The sequence below is a fragment of the Vicia villosa genome, linkage group LG4, assembly GCF_029867415.1.
Source record: "Vicia villosa cultivar HV-30 ecotype Madison, WI linkage group LG4, Vvil1.0, whole genome shotgun sequence".
NCBI classification, from domain to species: domain Eukaryota; kingdom Viridiplantae; phylum Streptophyta; class Magnoliopsida; order Fabales; family Fabaceae; genus Vicia; species Vicia villosa.
In genome coordinates this window covers 140,262,471-140,281,115 of record NC_081183.1, presented here as the reverse complement: position 1 = coordinate 140,281,115, position 18,645 = coordinate 140,262,471, and the positions used below count along the sequence as shown (strand labels likewise).

Here is an 18,645-nt window from a genome sequence, read left to right as displayed (position 1 = left end):
GACTTGTGTCGATGGCCCTATATATGATGTTTGCGCCAGAACTGGGTGAGCTGGAGAATATGGATTGAAAATGTTTTGATTGATTTCAATTTTTTTTCTTCTAGTGCGTCATAGAGAGAAGTTGAGTTCGCCATAGACTTAGTACCTGGTACTAGACTTGTGTCGATGGCCCTATATATGATGTTTGCGCCAGAATTGGGTGAGCTGGAGAATATGGATTTCAATGATTGAAAATGTTTTGATTGATTTGAAATTTTTTTCTTCTAGTGCGTCATAGAGAGAAGTTGAGTTCGCCATAGACTTAGTACCTGGTACTAGACTTGTGTCGATGGCCCCATATATGATGTTTGCGCCAGAGTTGGGTGAGCTGGAGGATATGGATTTCAATGATTGAAAATGTTTTGATTGATTTGAAAATTTTTATTCCATGAGTTTTTGGGAAAAGAAAGAGATTCGAGTTTTCAAGGATGGAAAAAAAGACATACATGAGAAAGACATATATACATATATATATATATATATATATATATATATATATATATATATATATATATATATATATATAGGGGACGACTCAAGTGAGAACACTTGGTTATTATGAGAAATGAGAACAATGAATCTAAACCATTAGATTTGATTTTAATGGACTAGATTAGTTTCTCTTTCTGTGTTGATTTAAAATAAATATTAAGGATCATGGAAAGAGAAACCAATCCAGTCCATTAAAATCAAATCTAATGGTCTAGATTCATTGTTCTCATTTCTCATAATAACCAAGTGTTCTCACTTGAGTCGTCCCCTATATATATATATATATATATATATATATATATATATATATATATATATATATATATATATATATATATATATATATATATATATATCTATTCTATTTCATAACCACCTACAACTTTTTAATTTTTAGTTTTTTTTCATCTCTTTAACTATTCATTAAAGGTGCCATAAATTACTATTTTAATGCAATGTTTTATTTCTGTTTTTTTCAGTTACTATTTTTTATTAATGGGTAAAATATCCAACGTAATATTTCTTCTTCCAACTTCTACGGTAATTTCACATTTGGTGCATTCTTCTCCTTCTACACCGGTTACAAAATAGTTTATCTTCCATATGCAAAAAAACGGTTCTACAACCGTTACATACATATCCCATAAATAACAGTAATCTACATAGACTTTTTTCTTCTTTTCACTCCCACCTATATATTTGGATTCAAATCTGTGTGCTTGTCAACTTCATATTCTCACCAAATCACTTTGCTAGGGTTTCCATCAAAACTCATATTCTCACCATCATCTTTCTTTTATTCTTCCTCTATCTTTTTCATGCTCTTTTCTTAACAAGTTTGGGTTATTTAGTGGTGCTGGAAACTAATGTACCTGAATTTTGTTACGGGTTGATCCCAAGTCTATATTATGTGAGTTTTTTAAATTGGGTCAATGTGTTAAGGGTTTCAAATGAAATTTTTTACCTGATTTGAATGCTCGGAAGATAGGAGAATATATATATTATAGATAAGTGATGATGATATATGGTTCATTGATGTTGTTTGTTTGTTATTGTTTTTGTTTTGATGAATTTTTCATTTTCATTTTTTTTTGGCGAGGAATGACAGCCACATTGGAGAGGGAGAGCCTGGAGGAGTCGAACCAAGAATAATCAGAACAATTGGGATTTGCAAGCATGTTATGCAACTGATTTGTCCTATTATTTTCAATATAGTAAAGTTGATTGTCATTTTATTTTCAATATAGTAAAGTTGATTGTCCTTTTATTTTCAATATAGTAAAATTTGCCTTTTATTATTCTAATTAATTGGTATTCGAAATTTGATAATAATGATAATAAATAAAATATTTAATTAATAAAAGTTATATGATCTAATTAATATAATAAAATTAATAATAGTGCTAATAAATAAAATATTTATTTAATTATGATCTAATTAATAAAATAAAATCAATAATTGCATATTCAACCATTTATGTATTATATAGATTTATTACATGTAAATGTTTTATATATAGAATAACGTGATTTACTATAACGTATTTTCATAATTGTGCTTTTGAAATTTTAATAGCTACATATTTTTCGCTACAGTAGTGAATATAATTTTTTTCTCAAATTTGATATTTTTAGTATATTAACTATAAATATGTGGTTGTTGTTGACATAAATACATTTATTTTAATTCTAATTTTTTTTATTTCTACAATATTACGATTATTACAATTATATTCATTTGTACAAAAATTAATATAAATTATAAATTAAATGTTAAACTTATTATAGTTCAAGTAGTAATATTTTTATCTTAATATTTTAATATATAAATGCAACCATAATAGATATTATTTTTTCTAATTAAAAAATTAAAAGTATAATTTCAAACATAAGCTAAATGGACTATTAACTAATTTTATATGCAAATATAAAAATCTAATATGAATTATTATAAAATAATGTAATTTTATTTCTAATATATCCGTGCGGAGCATCGGGTGGACAATCTAGTTATATGCTAAATATAATGAATGAATAAAAACAGACTCTTTATGCTAAAATTATCAAACCTTACTAAAGTATTAGATAATGTCTACTAAACAGCAAGAAAAACCTAAAAAAAAAAAAAACTAAATAGTCTTTGCTAAAATGTCTTCCATGGTACTTTCAAGTGCCTTTAGATGGTCCTCCAGATCATCTAGTTCAACATCTTGGTTATTCTCATCAATCAAATTTGCAGTCGCAGCAATTGTAGATTCCATAATCTCAATTTCTTCCGAGGAGAGCTTTGTATCAATATCCTTTTTCTTTAAAGCATTTCTTATTTTGTAAATGTAGTCATCCAATGCATTCACCGCATTGGCCTTCCTTAGGAATTTCTTGTCTTCAATTTGGTATTTCTCAGCTTCCATAATCGATTTTTTAATTTCTTCAGCTGACATCCTATCTTTGTAATTGGTTATTGTAATTTCATTCCTTTTGCCACTGCATTTTTCCTTACAAGAAACTGTCAAAATGCCATTTTCATCAATAGCAAAACAAACATCAAAAGGGTGGCCGCGAGGAGCAGGAGTATGACCAGAAAGAAAAAAGGAACCGAGCAAATTGTTGTCACTCGCTCTTGTTCTCTCACCCTCATAAACCTCGATCAAGGATTCCGATTGGTTATCTTCAATGGTAATATATCCTCGTCTATTTTTGACAGGAATGCAAGTGTTCCTCGGAATCACCACGCTCATGATATCTCCAAGCACTGACCTGCCAAGAGACAAAGGTGTAACATCCTGCAGCACCAACTTTGGAACATTCATAATTCCTTCACTCAACAACGCATCCTGAACAGCTGCCCCATAAGCCACAGCCTCATCAGGATTAATGCTTTTGCACAACTCCTTCCCATTGAAAAACTCCTGTAATATTTGTTGTACTTTAGGAATCCTAGAAGACCCGCCAACAAGGACAACATCATCTATCATGCTCTTGTCCATCTTAGCATCCATTAGACAACTTTCAACAATCTTCATACACTCATTAAAAAGGTCCATATTCATTTCCACAAATTTGGCTCTATTGATGGATGAACAAAAGTCAATGCCTTGAAATAAAGAATCTACTTCAATAGTGGCAGTAACGAGGAAAGAAAGTGATCTTTTTGCCCTCTCACAAGCACTTCTCAACCTCCTCAAAGCTTTTGAGTATTTCCCACTACTGTCGCCTTTATTCTTTCTCGAACTCCTTAAAACTCTTGAATTCCCACTTATGTCAACTTTGTTCTTTCTCTTGATCTCTTGTACAAAGTAGTTCACCATTCGGTTATCCAAGTCCTCTCCCCCGAGGTGAATGTTTCCTGCAGTGGCCTTAACTTGGAAGACGCTGTCCTTAATAGTTAGTATAGAAACGTCAAATGTGCCACCACCAAGATCAAACACTAAAATATTCCTTTCTCCAACACAACCAATTCTCTTGTCAAGGCCATATGCAACTGCTGCAGCAGTGGGTTCATTCATTACTATCATAACATTGAGGCCAGCAATAACACCGGCATCTATAGTTTCTTTTCTTTGAGAATCATTAAAATAAGCTGGCACAGTAACAACTGCATTATTAACTTTTGATTCTAAATATGTCTCAGCAATCTCCCGCATTTTGGCGAGTACCATAGATGATACTTCTTCGGGATATAGTTGCTTTTCTTGATCCTTGTACTTAACCATAATCATGGGTTTGTCATTGTCCCCAGCAATGACTTTGAATGGCCATAAAAGTATATCATCTTGAACAATAGAATCACTAAACTTCCTACCAATTAACCTCTTAGCATCTTAAAAAAATAAAGATATGAATAAGGTTCCCTAAACTAACCTGAGAATTCTAAATAGATCATGAACTTGTTATAAATAGTTTGTAATTAGATTTTGGAAGAGTAAAAGAATAGAAGTTTATACCAAAGACGGTGTTTTGAGGGTTGGCAGAAGCTTGATTCTTAGCAGCATCACCGATCAATCTCTGATTTTCTGTGAAAGCAACAAAAGAAGGTGTAATTTTATTGCCTTGATCATTGTGAATGATCTCAACTCGATGATGTTCTTCCTGCCATACTGCAACACATGAACTGTTCAGATATTAACAACATTATATCTAAGTTAACAACACAGTATATAGACAGATTGAGTACCTGAAGAAATTCTACAAGTCTTCAAAAGCGTTAGTGGAATGAAACACCAAACTAAGCTGCTGGAAAAAATTCTACAAATCTTTAACCGAGCTTGAGTAAAGCAAGCTTCAAAGAACAAAATGAAATCAATTAAGCTAATGGAAAAATTGGAGATAATCACACATAACAACCAAGTTTTAATAATCACACATAACAATTTCTAAACATGTATTAGTAAAGGAAATAATCACACATAACAACCAAGTTTTAATAGATAACTACAAAGAATAAACATTCATAATAACAAAACTAACTAAAACAAAGATTAAAAGTGTTTAAATCAGAAAGAGTTAGAACAATTTCAATAATTTATTCTAAGAGAAAAAGCCACTTTCAATAATTTATTCTGATTCATTATGAGTAACTTATAACAATAAGTATAACATTACCAGTGTGTTCTCACATCAGTATAGAAGATATTTTCAAACCTTTCAATTGTTACAAAACGAAAAGCTGAGTTTAAATACGTTAAGGGTGGGATTTTTAACTACAACTATAAGGGAATTTGCAGTCAGATTAAAATGGTGACTCACATAACAATTTCATCAGATTCTTCCAGGTAGAGAATATGTAACATGAAACACAAAGCATGTTAAAATTCATTATTTATGTAAGAATGAAAATAAAATGGTCTTTGAAATGTAGATAGGCAGCCGTTTTCCGATCAAGAACAAATTAAAAATTGAAGCCAAACTTATCTATCAAAAAAAATTGAAGAACTACAGAAATACCGCAATCCCTAATCCCAGTCAAGAACTAATCCCAATCAATCCCTTAATAACCCCATTACATCAGAATCAACATAGAGAACCAGCATACAAACGTAAATGAAGAATTGAAATGAAAATGGAAGAACTTGTACGTTTCTTCAGCTTCAATATCTCCTTCGTCTTCTCTCGACTTCTTCTTTGCGTGAGTTGTGGGAGAATGGTTTCTGCAGATTCGAAGTGAGGGCGACGACGGTTGAATGCGTGAAGTTTGCAAGTTGAATTCGTGAATGCGTGTGGGAGATAGATTTTCTGAGTTTCCTGGGCAGCGTCGATGGCAGAGAAAGAGGAATTAGGGATTATGAAATGCGTTAGTATAATTTTGTTTTTAAAAATTTTAATTTTAAAAAGGTTATGACAGCGCTTTTGAAAAGCGCCTTCGTACCCATGCCTTTACCAGCGCTTTTTAGGGTAAAAGCGCTCTTGTACCCCACCCCCTATAGCAGCGCTTTTGAAAGCGCTTTCATAACCTCCTATAAGAGCGCTTTTGAAAAGCGCTTTCGTACCCATGCCTTTACCAGCGCTTTTTGAAAGCGCTTTCGTAACCCCCCCTATAAGAGCGCTTTTTTTGCGTGTTTTTTAATTTTGTTTTTAGCGAAACCTATACCAGCGCTTTTTTCTAAAAGCGCTTTCGTAGGGGTGCTGCTAAAACACAAATTTGGCATAGTGTGTTTTCTTTTCATATTAGAGATAAAGTAATATTAGGGTTTCTTGTGTCAAGAGAAAAGATTTAGGATATTTGAAAAGCAAAATACTCTGAAATTTGTTTCTAAAAACTCGAGCGCCTAAGTTGTTTCTACTTCTTTTTTTGGTAGGTTTTCGATTTATACTCATAGTTATGGACTTGACAGTAAGGACTCGATGAGGCGTCTTTATGTTGTGTTGAAGATTTTGTCTAATCGTTGATGTATTAGTTACCTAGTTTATATTGATCCACTTTCAGATATTTACATTGATATATTCGGTATTAATTATTAATGCCGCTGGTTATTGTTTTACACATATAGCTTGACGGTATTACACAACCTTTAGCTGGACACAGTCCCCCGAGACGCGTCAAAGCAAAATAGACACCCAACTCGTCCAAGTCGTTGTTATGATGAAATTAATTTATGAAAAACTATATAATCAAATAAAATAATGAAAAACTATATGATCAGATTAGATTATGAAAAACGTAATGAACAAAGTCAATCCAAACAAGGGAAATAAGTATATCAATTATAAAAGCAAAATGATGAAATATCCATGAAAATGTTGTTACAGATGCTCATTCCTCATCATCGACCAAATTCCACCTATACCACTTCCTCTATATTGAGTAAATTTATGAGTTTACCAATCAAATGAAATTGCTCATTTGCTCCAATTCCTGTTCCAAAGTAGAAGAGATGAGCAAAGAGACTTGTAAACTTAATGAATCAAAGAGTCCTACATAGTTTCAGTCGTTGTTGCATGGTTAAGAAATATAGCAAAATGCCAATAACAATTTAACATGTCGACTCTAAACTTAATAAAAACTAAATAGTCTTAGCCATAATGTGTTTCATCCTACTCTCAAGCCCTTCTAGGTGATCTTCCAAAACTTCTATTTCAACCTGCTTGTTATTCTCGTCGACGAGCTTTTTAGCCACTGCAATTGCATCTTCAATCATTTTGACTTCTTGTGAGGAAAGCTTCGAATTAGTATCATTTTTCTTTAAAGTATTTGTCATTTTGTATATGTAGTCATCCAATAAATTCAGTGCTTTGGCCTTTCTTAGGAATTTCATGTCTTCAATATGGTAAATCTCAGCCTCTTTAATCAATTTTCTAATTTCTTCGGCTGATATCCTCTCTTTGTGATTGGTTATTGAAATCTCATTCATTTTACCAGTGGAGCATTCCTTAGCCGAAACTGTCAAAACACCATTTTCATCTATAGAAAAACAAACATCACAAGGGTGGCCACGAGGAGCAGGGGTATGACCAGAAAGAGTAAAAGAACCAAGCAAATTGTTTTCACTTGCTCTTGTTCTTTCACCCTCATAAACCTTAATCAAGGAATAAGATTGGTTATCTTCAACCGTAACATATCGTAGTGTATTCTTGACAGGAATGCAAGTGTTCCTAGGAATCACCACACTCATGATATCTCCTACTACTGACCTGCCAAGAGACAATGGTGTAACGTCCTGCAGCACCAAATTTGGAACATTTTTAACATCTTCACTCAACAATGCAGCCTGAATTGCTGCCCCATAAGCTACAGCCTCATCAGGATTAATGTTCATGCACAACTCTTTTCCCTTAAAAAAGTCTTGTAATAGCTGTTGTACTTTAGGAATTCTAGAAGATCCACCAACAAGAACAACATCATCTACCCTGCCCTTATCCATCTTAGCGTCAGTAAGACAACTCTCAACGGTCTTCATACAGTCATTAAAAAGGTCCATATTCATTTCCTCAAACTTGGCCCTATTGATGGATGATGAAAAGTCAATGCCTTGAAATAATGAATCTACTTCAATAGAGGCAACAACAAGGAAAGACAGTGATCTCTTTGCCCTCTCACAAGCAGTTCTCAACCTTCTCAAGGCTTTTGAATTTCCACAAATATCCACTTTGTTCTTTCTGTTGAACTCTTGTACAAAGTAGTTGACCATTCTATTATCAAAGTCTTCTCCTCCAAGGTGAGTGTTTCCAGCAGCTGCCTTTACTTTGAACACATCACCCTTGATAGTTAGTAGAGACACATCAAAAGTACCACCACCAAGATCAAAGACAAAAATATTCCGTTCTCCATCATAATCAGTCCTCTTGTCAAGACCATACGCAACAGCTGCCGCAGTAGGTTCATTCATTACCCTCATAACATTAAGGCCAGCAATAACACCGGCATCTATAGTGGCTTTTCGCTGAGCATCATTAAAATAAGCTGGCACAGTAACAACAGCATTCTTAACATTTGATTTTAAATATGTCTCAGCAATTTCTCGCATCTTGGTGAGTATCATAGATGATACTTCTTCGGCGTATAGTTTCTTTTCTTGATCCTTGTACTTAACCATAATCATGGGTTTGTCATTGTCACCAGCAACTACTTTGAATGGCCATAAAAGAATATCATCTTGAACAATAGGATCACTAAACTTTCTACCAATTAACCTCTTGGCATCTGAAAAAATAAAGATATGAATAAGGTTTAATTGTTCGATTGGTTCCTAAACTAATATGAAAATTCTAAATAGATTTATAAACTTGTTATAAATAATTCGTAATTATGTTTTCAAGGTTTTAAAAGACAAAAAGAGTAGAAATTACCAAAGACAGTGTTTTGGGGATTGGTAGCAGCTTGATTCTTAGCAGCATCACCGATCAATCTCTGATTTTCTGTGAAAGCAACAAAAGAAGGTGTAATTTTATTGCCTTGATCATTGTGAATGATCTCAACTCGATGATGTTCTTCCTGCCATACTGCAACACATGAATAAGTTGTGCCAAGGTCTATTCCTACGGCACAATGTGCTTCTTGTTTCCTTTTCATATTAGAGGTATTGTAATATTAGGGTTTCCTGTGTCAAGAAAAAGGTTTATAGAGTTTCTTTTCTCGAGAAAAAAGTGATAGGGTTTCTTCAAAAGAAAATTACTCTGAAACTTATAGGGTTTCTTTTCATATTAGATATATAGTCGTTGTTTCTTCTTTTCAAAGCATAATATATTTTTTAAATAGAAATCAATTTTAAGAGAATATAAATCAATTTTAAGAGAATATTTACACAAAATATAAATCTATATAAAATAAAATTGATACAAAACAAAAATATATTTGATTTGTCATGGTATATCAAAAAATGCGCTTGCTATAAATATTTTCCGATATTGTATCTCAACAAATAATATTTAATTGAATCATAGTTATATAAATATTTGAAATCTACTAAAATCAAATATATTTGTTAGTTAAATTAGTTTTTTTATTGATAAAATAAAATTTGATGTGAAGATGTTATCTCCGTCTAAAGTATTAACTAAGGAATATGTTAGAACTCAAAAAACACTCACAAATGAATACAAATTTAGAAATCTTTTGAGGACCCATAAAATTAAATTCAATATCAATTCTAGCATTAGAATCCTTTCGAATTTGATAAAATTTTATTTGTGGATATCTTTAGATTAAAAAATATATTACAACAAATTTTTACAGAAGTTATAATTTCATAATTATAATAATAATTTTCGGTTTAAAAAATAATTCATATCCGAACTCATATCAGCCTGGCCATTAATATTTGTACCTATATGCCCATATATATAGTTATTAATTACATTTCTAGTAAAAATAAATCCATCAATTATGAAATATCATATAATACTTTAAAAAAATTCAAAATTTTTATTATTGAGAGTGCAATAGTCATGCTATAATAAAGGGATATAAATGTTATTAGGTTTTTATAGGGACAGTTGATTTGCAGAGTTGTATTCAGTAAATACAATTGAAGAAAATATTCTTCAAAATCATATGACGACTAATATAATTGACCAAATACAGGGGAGAAATAAAGTGTTTGTTTGTCCTTTGTGTCATAATGCATTATGTCTTGATCACATTCAAGTGGAAAATATTGCTTGCTACTCGCGCTTGAGAGGAATGAAGTGTTAGTTTATGCTTTGTGTTGGAATGGGTAACACGTCGTTCTTTTATGAAAAAGTTTGAAGTCGTGTTAGGGCAGAAAATAGGTCTGATTGGTTGATGTTGGTTTTAGGTGGATGACAAATATCCGACCATAAACAAGATGTACATCTTGCATCCGTGCGTTCGAGGGTAAGATGATGTATATTCGTTCACCCATTTTCATCCTAATTTTGAATAGAATATCTTTAGTGAAAGACGAATAACCAACCTTAAACAAGATGTACATCTTGCGGCTGAGTAATTGAGGATAAGATAGATGTACATTCGTTCACCTCTTTTCATTTAAGTTTTGATTAATATATATTTTTAAAACTTAAGACAAATAACCGACCTTAAACAAGATGTACATGTTGAAGTGTGTTTGATTATGAGGTATAAGTGCCTTTTTTATTTATTTATTTGGGAAATTGTCTTGATGTTGATCAAGTTAAAATAATGGATTTTTAATTTGAAAGGGATTTTAATTTGAAAGTGATTTTAATTTGTGGTTAAAAAAAGTTATGTTTAATTATCAAAAATTATTTTTTAATTGGGATAATAAGGACTCTTAGTTGTAATTTATTTTTTTGTCAAATTAATTAATTAACAAAACAAACAAATTAAAAAAGAAATGCAAAATGAATAAAATAAAAAAATAAACCACGAATGGGGAGCACTAAACACATGGAGGGGTGAAATAGAAGATAAAATAATGGGCTGAAGACCTAACTCCAAATAAAAGTAAAAACAAAAAGAAATAGAAAATAGGAGTGTCAATCTAAAGAGGGGAAATAGGAGTTGCGGACCTTCGACAAGGGGTGATATACAAATAACTACTTTCAGCTCATGGTGGATTGGACTGTACTGAGATCTTCGGCTTAAATTGCTAACCCTAGGGTTAGAGGCCTTGGTTTTGGTGCTGCTTTTTGGCCCATTGTGAATCTCTACTGGTTCTTCTTCTTCAACTATTTTTTTGGGTTTCTGAGTTATGGAGTGGCAGCGAGTAGTTAGGAAAGGTAATCGGTTTCAGCCTACCCGTCCTCGGTGGGATTCCTTCCCTTTCGGAAGGATGCAGGTGGGACAGGAGGACGTTATTTCTTCTTTTTTATGCTCTGAGTTTCCTGAGAGGTGCAGAGCGGAAGATTTATTCAAACTTTTCGGTTGTGTTGGGGAAGTGGTGGAAGTTGTTATACCTGCAAGGAGAAACAGGTTTGGCAAACGATTTGGCTTTGCGATATTTAGAAAGGTGGAGGACGGAAAATTGCTAGCGATTAAGTTGGATAACATCCTGATTGATGGGAAAAAAATACATGTAAATCAACCAAGATTTAATAGGAACGAAGGAAAAGGAAGGGATATCCCGAGGCATCAGGAGAAGGTTTCGACGAAGATGTTTCGAGCTCAAGTTTTCAAAATGGTAGAGAAGAACAAGTCTTATGCTGATGTGGTATGCAAAGGAAAGGATATAGAAGATAAGGTAGAGGGGGGAATTCTAGTTTTTCTTTCACTTCTAGTGAAGTGGTCAAGAACAGGTGGAAAAAGGCCTTTATAGGAGAGGTCCAGTTTGCCGGAGATACGTATAATATTAAAACCCATCTTGAAGTGGAGGGGTTTTTTTCTGATTAAGGTCCATCCCTTGGGAGCAAATTTGTGTTTATTGGAGGAAGTAGAGGAGGGGGTTATTCATGAACTGCTAAATGATGCTTCTTCTTGGTGGAAACAATGGTTTAAATCAATCAGACCGTGGCAAGAAAGAGATATCGATTCTGACAGGGCTATGTGGATCAGGGTTTACGGTATACCTTGTCATGCTTGGTGTTTCGATTTTTTTGAATCAATAGAGAAACGTTTTCGTTCATACATTTGTGTGGATGAGGATACGATGTCAGGAAACAAAATGGACATAGTTATAATTCTGATCAGAGCACCGTTTTCTTTCATTCTGAAAGAATCTATGGTGGTGAACATTGATGGCATGGATTTTCAGTTGACGCTGCGAGAAGACACGTACGGACCTTCGAGTATTGTGGCCCAGAAGGAGGTTATGAAGAAATCATCTATTTCATCTTCCAGTTTTGGCGATTCTGATTCTAATGATGATGAAGTATTTTATGGCGAGAAAGATGATACCAGTGTCGGTGATACCCCGATTATCTTTTCTAAGAAGCGGCCGGAGGAAGAGGCAGATTTCAGTCGAAAAGAGGCGGAGCAGTACGATAAATGGAGAAGGGAAGAAGCATTACTGGCGCCGGCGCTTTTCAAGGAAAAGTTTTCAAAGTCACTTAATGAGATAACAGGTTTCAATGCGGCATTGAAGGTAGTGTGGGAGGCGAAAAACAGCTATCATGAGACAGGAAGTAACAAATCTGATTCTATCTATGAACCTAGTTTCTCTGTGTCAAAAGTAGAAGACTCTATGGAGAATTTTGTGGGGGCCATGAAAGATACATTCTGCACCGAGGAGGAGGAAGACAAATTGCTTTTACTTAAGAAAAGACCTAAAATTAAAAGGGCCAAATTGCTGTCTGATTTAAGTGGGCCTATTTTTCGCCAATATCTTAAGCCCAAGACTAGAAAGACGTTTTTGAAGAAACCTCTTAAAAAACTTTTGGTGGGTCCTAGCGATTCTGAAGGGAATATTTTAGAACCTATTAGTACTCCTATTTCGCAAGAGATTTATATAAAGAAGGATAATGTGGTTTTATCTTTTTCTGGAAACAAACCATCTGAATATGATATTTTGAGGTGCAATAATCGTTTACTATCGAACTTTGGTCTCTCTACGGAAGGCGAATTGTAGAGTTTGGTTTCTAAACTAGGAGTTGTATCAGGAGATGCTAGGAGGGATCTTGTGAAGCCTTTAGAAGAAGGAAACCGAATTGTGAATGAAGAATCGGTGGTCCAGGAGGAGCAATAAAAAAGGTTTAAATGATTGTGGGCACTTATAAGATAAGGGGAGGCGGCAGTAAGATCAAGAGGAAAAGGATTAGTAGCATTATTCGAGGTGGGAAGGCAGACATGTTTCTCATTCAAGAAACTAAAATGAAGGAGGTTTCAGTTTTGTTGGATAGCAGTTTTTGGGAGAAGGAAGACATTGGTTTCTCTTATTCTGCGGCGAACGGAATGTCGGGAGGTCTTTTGACTATTTGGAAGAACTACTCGGTCACGGTAGTAGCGAGTTTTTCTGGCGATGGATATCTCGGCAACAAAGTCTTGTGGAATGGAGGTACATACTATATTGCTAATATTTACTCTCCTTTTTCTGTTCGTGCTAAACGCATATTATGGGATCGTTTGTTGGAACTGAAACATATTCATAAAGATGGTGAATGGATCTTTGGGGGAGATTTCAATGCGGTTAAAAAAAGGAGTGAGAGAGTGGGTTTATCTTCGGGAGGAAACTATGTGGAATACAGGGAATTTTCGGAGTTCATTGATGAAAGTGGTTTGATGGATGTTCCTAGCAAAGGAAAGAAGTTTAGATGGTATAGTGGCGATGGCAAATCTAAGAGTAGAATCGATAGGTTTCTTGTGTCTAACAACATTGTAACGTCTGGAGTGTTGTTGGCCAATTGATTTGTTTGAGGGACATTTCGGACCATTGTCCAGTTTGGTTGATTGTTGAAAAAGAGGATTGGGACCCTAAACCGTTTTTATTTAACAACGAATGGATTTCCGATAAAGGTTTTATTCCCTTTGTTAAAAAGGAGTGGTCGGATTTGAAGATACAAGGAAGAGGGGACTTTGTTATGAAAGAGAAGCTCCGTCTAATTAAGGATAGGATGAGATGGTGGAATAAAAATGTCTTTGGCAAGTATGATATGGAGGTGGAGGAAGGAATTAGGGATTTGAACGTTTCGGACGATAATGAGCTATGGGATGAAGAGGTGCATGCTAGAAAAAGAAGGGCTAGTAAGAAAATATGGTTGAACCTTAAGATAAAAGAGAATGTGCTTATTCAAAAGGCTAGGTTAAAGTAGTTGAACGATGGAGATAATAATAGCAAGTTTTTTCATAAAGTTATGAAAGAAAGGAGGAGTAGGAAACATATAAGTCTTATTAGCAATAGCGGTGGAGTGGTGGAATCGGTAAAGGAGGTGAAGGAGGCGGTTAAAATTCATTTTGAAGAGAAGTTCGAAGAAGAGAGTTTTGCGAGACCAACCTTAGATGGTATCTCTCTTAGTTCGTTGAGCACAGAAGCTAGGAATAGTTTGGAGGTTCCTTTTACGGAATTGGAGGTAAAGGAGGCGATGTGGAATTGTGATGCATCTAAGAGCCCGGGACCGGATGGTTTTTCTCTCTTATTTTTTAAGAGATGCTGGGATTTTATTAAGGAAGATATTCTAAAGTGCTTTAGAGATTTTCATAATGGTGCTAAGCTTTCAAAATCTATAATTCCTCGTTTCTTTCTTTAATCCCAAAGTCTTCTAATACTTTGGGGCTTGATGAGTATCGCCCTATTTGTTTAGTGGGTAGCATCCACAAAATTATTTCTAAAGTTTTGGCTAGAAGGATTAAGAGGGTTCTCTCCTCTATCATTTCCAATTGTCAAAGTGCTTTTGTTCCGGGAAGACAAATGTTGGATGGTGTTCTTGTGGCTAACGAATTGGTGGATTATGCTAACAAGGAAGATAAGGAATGTTTACTCTTCAAAGTGGACTTTGAAAAATCTTATGACAAAGTAAGTTGGAACTTTCTTAGAGATATGATCAGGAGAATGGGTTTTGGTCCTTTATGGATGAAGTGGATGGAAGCTTTGGTGTTTTCGAGCAAGATGTCGGTTATAGTCAATGGAAGCCCCACTTTGGAATTCGAGGTGGAAAGGGGTCTTCGTCAAGGTGATCCTATTTCCCCTTTTCTCTTTGTCATAGTGGTGGAAGGTTTGAGAGCTTTGGTTAATAAGGCGGTTCAAATCGGAGTCTTTAAGGGTTACAATTTGAATGGTAGGTGTTTCATAGATATTCTTCAATTTGCGGATGATACCCTTTTGGTAGGCGATGTAAGTTGGAATCATCTTTGGGCTATTAAGTCAATGTTGAAAGGTTTTGAGATGGTGTCGGGTCTTGGCATTAACTACCACAAGAGTAAGATCATTGGCATTAATATTAATCCGCATTTTTTGGAAGTCGCAACGTCTTTTCTTTCTTGTAGAACGGAGGCAAAAGAATTCAAATTTCTTGGAATTTATATTGGTTCGAATCCTAGAAGGTTTTTATCTTGTAGACCACTATTGGATACTTTTAGAAAAAAATTGAATTCTTAGACAACGAGGTGGCTAAGTTTTGGTGGGAGGATTACACTTTTGAAATCGATGTTGAGTAGCCACTAGTACAAAAACATTAATATAATTTTAAAATTTACACCCAATATATTAAAAACGGGTGTAAATGAGAAATATGGTGGCAATTTTGTAAATAAAATGTCATTTTAAGCATTATCAGGTGACAATATACACCTTATTTTCTAAAAACGGGTTTAAATTAAAAATATTACTATAATCAAATCTCAATTACACCCTTTAAACTAAAAACGGGTGTAAATTTTTATAAACTAAAAATTTTTATTTAATTTTACAACTTAAAATATGTAATCTATATGACATTTTAACAAATAATTTAAACATTATTAACAATTTAATGAGTCTAAATTTCTTAAGTTAATAAAATAATTTAAACATTATTTACAAATTAATAAGTAAATATTAACTTATAGGATTGAACAAAACTCTCAACGTTATTCTAATTTCATAGCAGTTTTCAACCAAACTCTTCTAAACCCAGTTTTCAACAAATTTCATAGTCTTCTCAAATCTTCCATTCTCCTTCTCCAACATTGAAACCCTAACCTTCTCTGAAACATAGTCTTCCCAAATATTCCCTTAATCGAAATTCCAAATAACATTCAGAAATAACAGAAAACCCTGAATCGTGAAGAACCATGGCGAAGAGTATGTTTATCCAAACGCAATCCACTCCGAATCCAGAATCTCTCATGTTTCATCTCGGTAAGGCGGTTATGGATATCGGAAGCGCCGATTTCCCTAACGCTCGTTCCGCCTTGAATTCTCATCTCGCCAAATCACTCTTCGCTATTGACGGTACTTCCCTCGCTCTATCTTCATTCCTTCTAATTCTCTCGACAATGCCCCATCCTCATCAGTAGTATGAGGAGTGCTATTGAGTTCACTCCCAGAGAGGTACGAGAAATTACACGTTCAATTTCACAAACGTTAAACGCAAGGAATCCAATTTAGAGTAACCGGATTGAATTTCCTTTTTTTCTGATTCAGTCATTTGATTCCTCTCCTAATCGATTATTTTTATTTTGTTTTTTTCTTTAGGGTTGGAATAATGAAAGGGTTGTTATGCGGTGAAGGTTGCTGATGATGGATGTTGTAGTTGAAGCTCAGAACTGAGTTGTGGAGGAATGTTTGGATGTTGCAATTCAGTGAAGTAGATGCAGATTGTTGGGAAGTTGCGAGTTGATGTGTTTATTTTTGTTGAAATTGGCAAGTACGGGTTTCGGTTCTGATTGCATTTTGGTGACACTAAACGCGGGTTGAGTTCGATTGGAAAATGGGTGAGGATGAGAAGTTTGTTGAAGGTGAAATCGAGTCCAGATGTGAAGCCTAGGAAGAATCAGGTGCGGATTACTGTGAAGTTTATTTTGGTAAGCATTTGAAAGTGTATGCATAGAGTGCAGTGTGGACAACATTGATTTTTAAAGTTGTGACCTATAAAAAGTTTTTCTTTCTTAATTTTCCTAATTGAAATACTCACAAAGGCAAAGCAAGTTATTTCTATGTCATTCATGTATATATTTGCAACTTTATCATGCTGATGTAAGTAAGTTTCTGCACCGCTTCTACTTGTGGCATCCGTTTATCATATAACTGAACTTCATAAGCTCCAAAATGTACGCAGGTGGATGCAAGCAACACTAGTTGACTTTTATATCAATGTTGTGGCTCTAGCAGTAAATCTACATTTTATTAATCTTAGTAGCTCTAAATTTTTTTCACTGACTTTGCGGATTAATATTCAAGAAGTTCTGTTTGTCCACAAATAGATTTTAAGACACTCTGTTGACATTATTATTATTTTTGTGCTTATAACAGAAAGACTTATTCTATGAAATTGTCAATACTCCTCTCCTTGACCTATTTTATGACTGACTAGGGGTCACAACATTGTTATTTCAGGGTGAAGATTGGATTGATGAAGCTGAACTTGATAATTGCAATGAGAGAACAAATAACTGAATTCCCTTAATGCAAATAACTTCTCACTTAGCTATGTAGTATTAGATAGATACATAATACTCTGTTAGAAGGTATGAAATGTAAATGATTTCCATCAATAGAAAAAAACTGATGTTTGGTTTATTTTAAGTTTTCATTTTCAGTTGATGATAAGTTTTCACATAATAAGAAAAATGCTATCTATTTTTATTTTCACTACCGTGCCTCAAGATTTTTTAGTGGTGAGAATGACACAATCTTGTTTCCATTCCAATGTTTTTCTAAAATCACAAAACAAGGAAATAGAATATCAAATTTAAAGTGAAAACTTCATCAACAACAAATTAATGCGAGTAACATTGACTGTGTTGGATACAATATCTATAGTGTCAGGCTTCAAGTATTAACTTTAGTACAATTCTTTATTTTACAGGCTTCGGAAAACACAATTCTCTCTCATTTCTTTGGGATTCTTTTCTCACTAGAATTGTTGAGATCAGTCACATTACCGCCTTCAGAAGCTCTTCCATTTCTCAAGTCTGCATAAGGTGTGTCTCAAGTTTGCATAATTGTTTCTAGTGGTTGTTTTCTAAATGAATTGTGTTGAGTCTTGATGCAGCATTTTAAGGCCCTCTTTGTTGGTGGTTGCATCTTATATTTCCAAATTGAAAAGTTGTTAATAAGTGTGAATCATGATAGCTCCTCAACAATTCAAGAACCATGAGCAGATTATCACAGTATCGGGGTTCACCGCACTGTCGACAGTTTGGGAATGTTTGAGTTTGAACCTTGTCACCCTCATAATTGGTCCACAGTAAGTGTAAGAATGGGGAAATTTCAAATTGCAACTCTGAAACTGTTGTATATTAGGCCTGTCATGCAATATAATAGCTTTTTAAACTCAAAATACTGGTTACATGTCTGTCTGTTTAATAAGAGATATTTCCTTCTAATTAACTAGTAGTTGTTCAATGAAGGTTGTGATTAGAAAGCTATCTACGACTCTAAAGTGACATGTATTGATAGAGAATCTGCACTAGAAAGAACATTTAAATTTCTATCTATACAATTTTGTCAGGCTTTAAGAATTAAGTGTTACTATTACTCCTATAGCACACAGTTTGAATGCTTATAAGAACTTATTTAGAGAAATGGTTTTGATGTGTCTTTCTCTTGCAATTGGTTATTAATCTCACATATTTGGCATGCTATTGATTCCTAAACAGGAGTATAA

The 18,645-nt window shown here is 33.9% G+C and overlaps 3 protein-coding genes across 3 annotated transcripts; 1 reads left to right on the top strand and 2 right to left on the bottom strand.

Annotated features, from left to right (window-relative positions):
• Positions 1–2,660: 2,660 nt before the first annotated feature.
• LOC131597972 (heat shock cognate 70 kDa protein-like) lies at positions 2,661–5,531 on the bottom strand. Its single transcript, XM_058870629.1, has 3 exons — positions 5,527–5,531; positions 4,476–4,642; positions 2,661–4,351 (listed from the first exon to the last, which is right to left on the bottom strand). Exons 1-3 carry the CDS (start codon positions 5,529–5,531, stop codon positions 2,661–2,663), a joined length of 1,863 nt encoding a protein of 620 aa, XP_058726612.1.
• Positions 5,532–7,031: 1,500 nt separating this feature from the next.
• Positions 7,032–9,037, bottom strand: LOC131599793 (heat shock cognate 70 kDa protein-like). Its single transcript, XM_058872047.1, has 2 exons — positions 8,815–9,037; positions 7,032–8,668 (listed from the first exon to the last, which is right to left on the bottom strand). Exons 1-2 carry the CDS (start codon positions 9,035–9,037, stop codon positions 7,032–7,034), a joined length of 1,860 nt encoding a protein of 619 aa, XP_058728030.1.
• Positions 9,038–13,099: 4,062 nt separating this feature from the next.
• On the top strand, positions 13,100–14,151 carry LOC131597971 (uncharacterized). Its single transcript, XM_058870628.1, has 2 exons — positions 13,100–13,717; positions 13,879–14,151. The coding sequence occupies exons 1-2, from the start codon at positions 13,100–13,102 to the stop codon at positions 14,149–14,151; spliced, it is 891 nt and encodes a 296-aa protein (XP_058726611.1).
• The last annotated feature ends 4,494 nt before the right edge of the window (positions 14,152–18,645 follow it).